Genomic DNA, 9,225 nt, shown 5'->3' with positions numbered 1-9,225 from the left:
ATATGCAAGAATTATTTAGCATATGGTAATACAAGCTTAAATGAAACTGATATAAAAGAGATTCAATGGCCACGATACATCTTGAAATTTACGTGATACAAGTAAACAGTCAGGGGAATGAACACCGACTACTCAATTAAATCCCTTAAGCCATGCCATAGTCATCCCAGACAGCAACAAAAATGACTTCCACAAATCTGAGTTAGCTAACATGTCCCGATTCCTATAATTTCATACATGAATGTCTAATAAAGCTGACAAACTCTTTATCATTGTTGCCTTGTAATGCATTAGCTGAGGGTACAGTGTACATCAACTTAATGATTCAATAGCCTTCAGAGATTAAGGGGCTTCTCTATGTGGAGGAGCTACCAAGAGCTTTCGACCTGCACGTGTAACTATTTGATTGCCTTGGTGAGAAGTGGAAGCATTCCTTGAATATATCATTGTGGTGGAGCACAAAATGTCATCTCCAAATCCGCATGCTTTGAAAAACAATCTGACAAAACATTTAGGGAGATCACCAAGACATGAATTACAAACTCAAGCTTTTAGCTCATCTGTCACACTGGTAAAATATCTGCCCATGGTATACAGAATATGGACATGCATGGTTATGTTGCTTGTTAACTTCAAGATGGCCAATCTCCAGTGGTAATACAGGAGTGACCTACAGCCCTGACAAGGGAACTTTCCAAGTTTGGCCTGGCAGGACATTCTCACAATTTTTTTATGTCAAGTTCAAGTTTTTCAATTTTCTAACAACTTGTCTGTATGGATTGTGTCACAACCGATTTGTTCGCATAGATGACTCAATGTCTCAATCAATGTTAGAATATGTGGATTAAGGAAGGTGACCTTCAAACTCAGGTCTATAGGAGTAAAAATATTTATATATAATTTTTTTTATTCAATATTTAAGAAAGTATTGCTCAATAACAAGAAAATAAAATTTTGTAGTACTAAAAGAATCTTCATAAAAAAAAAAATGCCACTCCATCTTTGATGAGAATTATTGATATCAACCTCTTCCATTTACGTATGTGTGGATAGGCTGTAGTTTGTTATAGGTAAAGACTCGTCTGATTTAGTGAATGAAACCAGGATATTCATTCCTGGATAGTGGCAATTTTTATAAGAGAAGAAAGTTTGACCATAGAATTGATATTTTAAAGTTCAAGCAAATCAGTAAAAGTACCTCTCATTCTCTGAGCAAACTGCTGATATGTCATAAACGTCACTGTTTGCAAGCATTCTGAAAGGTACGGAATAATAATGTTTTAAAGATCATATGATTATATTAGTTGATTCCTCCAACAGTTGCCAGTATTCAGAGTAGCAGAAGTGAAAGAACAATATCGATTTCCAAGAACAAGTTAGATGAACTGGATAAAAGTAACTTGAGCAGAATAAAGAAGTTTAAATTTACCAATACTAAAGAAAAGGATAAGTACTCATGAGAGCTCAAATTAGTTTTTTATAACAAAGTACCGACTTACCTTACAATTCTTTTAACAATAATCCTGCCGATTCCCATTCCCCGTAATGAAGGGATAACCTGGGAGCCACTGAAGCATGATTATAAATATATGCAAATATTAATATCTAGTTGAAAGTAATAATGGATGGGCCCATTTTAATCTTGTAAACTTGTATAGAATCTGAAGTAGAAAGTAACCCTTTATTCACCCATAAGATTGGTGCAAGAATGGAATCCGACCCTTTAATCGTCATCATGAAAATAATAGTAGTCAGGACATACCATGATATCATAAATGGAAGCAGTCAATCCAAAATCAGAAACAGCACGGCCAAAGCCCACCAACTGACCATTGGATGGTGTTACCGGCAGCACTTTTTGGAACAAATCTCCCAAACCCAATGTCTTTCTTGGTTTTATCAAGTCTTCTAGAGAAGAAGAAGAAGAAGAAGATGACGATGACGACCACGTTTCAGTAGCACATAAAACATCAGTTGGTTTGCAGAAGACAGAGACGAGAACAGAGCTGTGGGAGAGAGCTACGTTGAGCTTGTGAATGTCCACCGGTTCAACTCTGACAGTGCCCTCAGAGTCCACATAGCTGGGGAATCGGTGGCAGGAGTGATTGGAGGCACTATAGAGGTCTTTGAGCTCCTCAGGATTTATGTGCGACGGGGTTGTGGATATATATATTGGGACTAATGCCGGTGGTATTAATGGTTTCTTTGGCAGCAGTACTCTCTTTTCCTTGTCAATTATTCTTTTCCTTCTGCTGCTGACCCATCTTAGTTCCATGCACCTGGACGGATAAGCCTGTTGTATTTGTTGCACGCAACCTCCAAACACAAAATCCATCTCTCTCTCTGTTTCTCTCTCTCTAGAGAGTCAATCACAGACCATTTGTAACAATCCAAGGAAGGTCATCTACGTACATAACAATTCAAAAATTATGGTACACATGCTCTATTGACAAAAGCAAAATTATTGGGCATGGAAATTTTTATTCCACATGAATGTGGATATCAGCCAAATCTGATATCCACATTCACCGGCAAAGACCAACAATGAACCAAATTTAGCATATAATAACATGCATATAGATTAGAGAATCAAAATATAATTGGAAAGAAAAAAATGCCAACCACATCCATGACCAAAGTGGCTAAACGCATGCAACTCATCCTCAAAAGATAGATGCGTGAAACGAAGATGGACAGCGAGTGACCTACACTGGAAACGTTTGAACCCCGACAATGAGAGAGACGCAAATTCGCAAAACCTAGAAAGAGACTGTTTTTTAGAATCGATAAACCAATTCGAATTTAAAGAGGAAAAAGAAAAAGAACCCACTTACGCCATTCCCAAGTAAAGTTTTTTTTTTTTTTTTTTAAGTATTCCCAAGGAAAGTTTTCACATTTTAAACAGACACGAATTAATCTATGAAAAATAAACTCGAACATTGGTTTGTGGTTAGTTCAGGTTCTTCAAACGTTAGGAAATTTTAAATTGGAAATTTTAGAAAAACGAAAAAAATACAATAACCCAACACTAACTTGTTGCGTTACAATGAGACTTTCATCAAACTTGTGGTGTGCTAGACTTCTCTTGAAATCCAAACAATTTTACCACCCCTGTAGGCCGGACAGTGGACGTGTTACATAGCAGAGAGAAGCTAACCTGGACGAACGGCTGTGATAAGGTGCTGTCAGTGTTATCCTCGATGATCCACTGCTTCTAAAAATATCGAATGACGTTCAGGTCATAGTCCTGAAATCTCCGGAGAGCTAAGGTTTTCAGGAAACCAGAGATAAACGTGTCTCTCTGTCACAGTTTCGAAGTAGTTACTTTGGTGGAGGATATGAGAGAGAGAGAGAGAGAGAGAGAGAGAGAGAGAATAGTAAATTATCTCTGTTTTTTTAATCATCGAGAAATAAGCAGGAGTTTCATAAACCTGGGAATTTTCCTACTCTTTCAATACTCATGTACGAAGGTCTCGCCAAGACTCCCAACTTGGAAAGAAATCCACCAGTAGAACGCCTCGTTTGGTTATATCAACCCAAACCAAACCTAAGAGACATGAAAAATTGTTCCTATAAGTATGTATTTGTGTGTTTGACGAGAGAGAAACGATAAAAGTTTCAAATACCGCAAGAGAATAATGGATAAGATTTTTCTCTTTTTAAAACATTGTTCTTATGGGTGGGAGTCATTGTCTGCAAAAAATGTCCATGATTTTCTCGTTTCGACCGCAAACTCTATTTAGGCTATTCTCATGTATACCCGCGGTGTACTTCAGCTTTGCATACTTCTATAAATAAAACTTCTTTGATTACCTATAAATAAATAAATAAAAAGCAGGAGGTTCAAAAGCTTCGGAATTTTTGCAAGCTGACATTTCACGGACTGCATTTTCTTCAGTTTGAACAAATTGAAGCAAGTAATGCACTCCAACCCAACTGCCCAATTCACTTCCCACAAGATAGCCAACCTTCCCAAGTCTTTGCTCTCCTAGGAGACCACCAGCATATGTGCCAAACAATGTTCCATTGCCTCTGAGGAACCCTTCTTTCATGGTACCACCATAATATATTGCTTCAAAAAAAGTCCCATCCAGAAGAGATAATGGGGCCTATTATGCGTTCGGCTTGCCGGGTCACCAACTTTGCCGCCTTTGCACCTTCTTTCTGTGCTTGTTTGGCTGCATCTTTAGCAGACATTCCCTGTGACAATGCATCAACTAAAGCAGCCTCAATTGGAGAATGCCTTTTCAACATGAGCCAACTCTGATGTTGTAGAAATACAACTTCACACTCTCCTTCACAGCACAAGCTACAGATCCAGAGCCCATGTCAAAACAGTTCAAGAATGTAAACTTTCCACTCTGAGATGATGCTTCTTCCCTGATCAGCTGCCGACATTTTTCAGCTATAAAAAGTAAAAGCAAGGTAAACTTTCTATATCTCTATTGGAACAAGATGCATAGAACAGGAAACCAAGTGAAGATATGTAAACATACACAATTAAAAATCACAGAAGCAATTTACAGATAAAATAAAACCCAATTTCTATATTTTGGTATTCATAAATATTGTTTAACACCATTGGGTTGAAAGCTCAGCTCTCTTTTCAAGAAAAAACAAAATAGGGAGACTCAAAAACATCAAAGATTTCTCAAAACGCCCCCAAAGGATTTTACCTTGACATAAGTGTCACCAAGAACAAAATGTAAGAGCTTATTTTAAAATTTGATCTTAACAAAATCGGAAACTAATCATTATTATCACTAAGTTTTACTAATGGGTTGAGAGTATGTGCAGAATAAAAAAAAAAATCAGAAACATATGCAAACCAAAACTAGTCAGACCCAAAAGTTGGTAAAATTGCAATAGCTAATCAAAATTCAAGTCCAGAAAAGTTATAGTAGGAAGGAAGATGAGAAGGCATGGAATAGAAGCAACTCTAAAGTAGATGATCAAGAACAATCAATATAACCACACACCAGATTGTTCCACCAAATAAAGGATGAAAACATAAATTAGTTTAATGTATAGTGCCACAACATATCATATCCATCTTACAGAAAAGTTGGAAAAGCACCAGAAGAGTGATGAAATGAGAAAATCAAGTGTGCAGTTATGAGGATGAATGATTAATACCATTCTGCAAAAGATAACAGATGCAGGTAATGTTTAAGACCTTACGGGCAAATTGTAATCCCTATCTCAAAAACCTAGCTCCCTACAACCGTTCCATATTAATGAATATAAAATCATTCCAAGCATACTGAGTCAATGCACGGCAATAGAGGCCAGAACCAAGCTAACATAAGAAATCAAGATTCAAACATTTTTAACTTCTTTTCACGTATCTTCATCGACCTATATGGCTGTATGTCACCTCTCCCATACTTACCAACAGAAAAAAAAAAGTATTACTTTACAACATTGATTAGTTCAGAAACATTGAGGAAAGCTTGAATTATCGGCATACGTTGTGACCCACCTTGGACCATTTCTTTCTGGTATTGTACATATATAAAACGGCCAACATTATTGAGCTCAACGTCCTTCACTCATAACTAAGCCTTTTACTTCCTTTTACTTCATTAGCCACAACTTACAACAGATGAAGATAAAACCAACGATAGGTCATAAGCAGCATTAATAACTGAAGGGGGAAGAAAGCTTCAGGAAAAAACTATGGACCAAAGCAACTTATAATTGTGAATCTTGGAAAAACTTTGAATTTATAACCCGGAATAGCTTATGATGTCAAATTTTAAATCTTATATTGATTAAGAATTTTTTTATAAGTAAAATTAATAATACTACTGATCTGAAAATTTTTGTAAAAAATCCATGTAACACTAGATTCCAATTTCCTTAAAAATTCAATATGACAATTATTTTCTTTCATTTCCTGCATTTTCTCAGCAACCAACCATGCATAACTCGAGACTTCAATTAAAAAAAGAAGCAAACAGCATATGATCACATGACAGCCAGATACTATAAACAATTCCATCATATACAAGGCACACACACATATATATATATATATTATATTTGAGTACCTGGGATACTGAGAGTGATGATACAGGTGATGAGGAGCAGAAGCTGAATCCGCCTCTTCTGAAAATCCATGCACTCCAAAGAAAACCCTAACAAACATTCAATATCTATTTTTTACAATACATACAGATATAGACATATACTTAGGGACCCTTGACATGATCAAGATTTCTATACTGAATTTTACTTATCATCCACACTACACAGGCATATCCACTAAGCATTCGAAAAAGACAATGCAAGTGAATTGGACAACCTCTGCATACTTTTAACAGTGAGGAAAGATATACCTTTTAAGGAACATGAAGGATGTGTGCTTGGTCTTGAACTGCAACAATCTAAACATGGCAGGTCCGGTTAGACTTGTGTAACTAGTGCAATGAGGACCCATTCTGCATTTTCTTTTTATCTAGTTGCATCCCATGATACATCGGTGATGGTTATAATAGTTCAGTTCTCACTTCTATGGTCAAGAGCTGATAGAGAGGTCAAGAGCTGATAGAGACATTATACAGATGCCCTTCTATGTCCGGAATAAAACCTTTCTCCATCATTTCCTCTCTTACTATTTCATAAGTAGTCCGATTTGGGATCAAACCCCTTTCCAACATCTCGTTAAGAAGTCCATTTGCATCTTTCAACTTGCCCTTTCTACAAAATCCTTTAATTAGTACATTGTAAGTAACAACATTTGCCCGCCTTCCTTTGTTTTCCATTTGCATCCTCACATTCAGGGCTGCCTTGAGGTTACCTTCCATACAGAAGCCATCCATCAAAGTATTGTATGTCACATGACTTGGGCTCAAACCCACCTTAAACATCACATTCAAGAGTTTTGCAGCCTTTCTTGACTCCCCTTCCTGGCATAATGCACCTATCAAAATATTATATGTTATATGATCAGCTCTCAGTCCCTTATCCTCCATTTCAAATATAAGCTTTCTGGCTGCTTTTATATCCCCATTTATACACAAACCTCCAATTAAGCAATTATAGGTTGAAGTGCATGGGAAAACCCCCTTCTCTAACATGGAACTTTGCAGCACAAATGCTTCCTCCATCATCCCATTCTTGCAATAAGCATCAATCAATGTATTAAATGTTATAGCATTGGGAGCCAACCCATGTTCCCTCATATCATCAAACAAGTCTCTAGCTTCCTTCATCATCTTCCTCTGACAAAACCCATTCATAAGCACGTTATAAGTAACAACATTTCGGTTCAAACCCAAGCCCAGCATTTCATCCCATAACTCAATGGCCTCATCAAGCTTTCCATCGCAACACAGCCCATTAATCAGAGAATTACATGTGACAACATTGGGTTTCAAGCCCTGTCTTTGCATCTCTTCAAACAACTTTTTTGCAGCCGATACATTCTCATCCTTACAGAATCCATCAATCAAAATATTATAGGTAACCTCGTTTGGGCAAACTTTATTTTCCACCATCTCCTTCAGAATGGCATCAGCCTTATACATTTTTCCCACCCTACCCATCTTGCAATACCCATCAATAAGAGTATTATATGTAACCACATTTGTCGGAATGCCCCATGCCTTCATGTCCTCAATCACATCCCTAGCCTTGTTCAGCTTCCCAACCTTACACAACCCATTAACCACAACATTAAATGTAATCACATTAGGCTCAATCCTCCTTCTCATCATCTCCTTATACACATAGTCCACATCCCCAATTGCATTATCCTTGACCAAAGCACTCAATAGCGGGTTACACGAAAACACAGATAACCTATACCCATAATCCCCAGCTCGCTTAAACGCCTCAAAACCCAAACGGGTCCTCAAATTTCTCACATAGGCTAACACTAACATATCGGCTATTATCGAATTAGCACAGAATTTGTTACTGCAAATTGAAAGTGCATGAAAAATAGAAGAATTCGAGTGCAAGTTCTCGTCTTGAACAAATTTGTGTAAGAAAGCCCTGATTTTGGAGTACTTTTTGGCAGTGGCTAACGAGTGTAGCAGCCCAAAAGAGAGTTCAAGAGGGTGTGAGATTCTGAGCTCTTTCTGGGACCAGTTGTAGTACCTGAGAATGATCTCTGGATCGGCATTTGAGCTAAGCAAACGGCAGAGAAGCGCGGTGGGATCTGTTTCTTTGAGGTGGATCTTGACCTCTGACCAGTGTTGCTTTGATACGAGCTCTTTGAGAATTGGGATGGTGAGGGAGTGTGAGGTTAGGGTTGATGCGGTGGAGTCTAAAGAACAGAAAGGTCTCGGGAAAATAATAAGTTTTCCATGGAAAAATTTTCCCCCAAAAACCTTGGAGCTCCGATGCATAAAGATATCCGGAAGACTTCACACACACACACACTGACACAGAGAGAATAGGGTAACCAGAAGACGAAAGCAAGGTTTGAAGACGTGTTTATCCGATATATAATTGAAAAGACACAAATGCCAACCACATCCGTATAGATTGTATAATAACATGCATGTAGATTAGCGAATCAAAATGTAATCGGAAAGACACAAATGCCTGTTGGGAATTTGGACCTCCCAAATTCACCCCTCTAGAATCTACCCTTTGCAGAAATAACAAGAAAAATAGAGAAATAATAACAACACAAGAAATTTACGTGGAAACTCCAAAACAGGAGAAAAATCACCAGACCCAGAGAAGAAAATTCACTATGTAAAAAATGGTTACAATCACACAATTTTTCTCCTCACCACACCCACAAAGCTACCCCACTAGTAAATCTTTAACTCTCCACCTCTTCCCCTTTTACAAAAAGTTAATAGAGGAATTTAACTAAAATCAAAAGTTACTAGATAAGCTTTTAACTGGTGCACTTAAACTAAGAGGCTAAGCCTCTTATTTATAACCTCAAAAATCTGCCCCTTTATTATTTCCCACCGGTGTGGGACTAAAAGGAGCAAAAAACAACAATCTTCACCTTGCGACTTTGACTGGTCCCACAGCCAAACTCCACCTCAATGAAGATCTTCATAGCTTTCGCTATCATGCTTCACCATAAAAGCATACCCACTTAGAATAAACCAATTCCATGCATTTCATTTTGGCCCATGTCGAAAATAACCTTGCTGAAAATTATGGTGTAACTTTCACGTTTGGCTCTCCTGGAAGTTCATCAGCCATCGACATGAATTTCCACCACACACCCTGCATCAATGCCAAACCAAT

The 9,225-nt window shown here is 37.6% G+C and overlaps 2 protein-coding genes and 1 pseudogene across 6 annotated transcripts; all 3 read right to left on the bottom strand.

The window, feature by feature from the left end:
• Window positions 1–26: 26 nt before the first annotated feature.
• On the bottom strand, window positions 27–3,298 carry LOC122319142. 5 transcript variants are annotated; one of them, XM_043137071.1, is made up of 6 exons: window positions 3,158–3,294; window positions 2,710–2,759; window positions 1,763–2,404; window positions 1,500–1,558; window positions 1,199–1,255; window positions 27–499 (listed from the first exon to the last, which is right to left on the bottom strand). In XM_043137071.1, exons 3-6 carry the CDS (start codon window positions 2,333–2,335, stop codon window positions 343–345), a joined length of 846 nt encoding a protein of 281 aa, XP_042993005.1. In that variant the 5' UTR covers window positions 2,336–2,404; window positions 2,710–2,759; window positions 3,158–3,294; the 3' UTR covers window positions 27–342. The 5 variants fall into 5 exon arrangements, 4 of the variants coding, with proteins under 4 accessions (XP_042993005.1, XP_042993003.1, XP_042993004.1 ...); XM_043137069.1 differs by lacking the exon at window positions 2,710–2,759 and having other exon boundaries at window positions 3,158–3,298; XM_043137070.1 differs by lacking the exon at window positions 3,158–3,294 and having other exon boundaries at window positions 2,623–2,752.
• LOC122319144 lies at window positions 2,879–6,485 on the bottom strand (annotated as a pseudogene).
• On the bottom strand, window positions 6,460–8,459 carry LOC122319140 (pentatricopeptide repeat-containing protein At1g09820). The gene has a single exon (XM_043137067.1). The coding sequence runs from the start codon at window positions 8,355–8,357 to the stop codon at window positions 6,540–6,542; it is 1,818 nt and encodes a 605-aa protein (XP_042993001.1). The 5' UTR covers window positions 8,358–8,459; the 3' UTR covers window positions 6,460–6,539.
• Window positions 8,460–9,225: the final 766 nt, after the last annotated feature.

The sequence above is a fragment of the Carya illinoinensis genome, chromosome 8 (assembly GCF_018687715.1).
Source record: "Carya illinoinensis cultivar Pawnee chromosome 8, C.illinoinensisPawnee_v1, whole genome shotgun sequence".
Taxonomy (NCBI): Eukaryota; Viridiplantae; Streptophyta; class Magnoliopsida; order Fagales; family Juglandaceae; genus Carya; species Carya illinoinensis.
The sequence above is the reverse complement of the archived record's forward strand: the minus strand, read 5'-3'. Positions and strand labels throughout refer to the sequence as shown.

What these genes read in the sequence shown, in the direction of transcription:
- LOC122319142 (XM_043137069.1), bottom strand. Translation starts at nt 2,335, where the DNA reads ATGGATTTTGTGTTTGGAGGTTGCGTGCAACAAATACAACAGGCTTAT. An exon ending in CTTCCATTTATGATATCATG is followed by an intron (nt 1,559 to 1,762) that starts GTATGTCCTGAC and finishes AGTGGCTCCCAG; the next exon opens with GTTATCCCTTCATTACGGGG. An exon ending in GTTTGCTCAGAGAATGAGAG is followed by an intron (nt 500 to 1,198) that starts GTACTTTTACTG and finishes ATGTTTTGTCAG; the next exon opens with ATTGTTTTTCAAAGCATGCG.
- LOC122319140 (XM_043137067.1), bottom strand. Translation starts at nt 8,357, where the DNA reads ATGCATCGGAGCTCCAAGGTTTTTGGGGGAAAATTTTTCCATGGAAAA.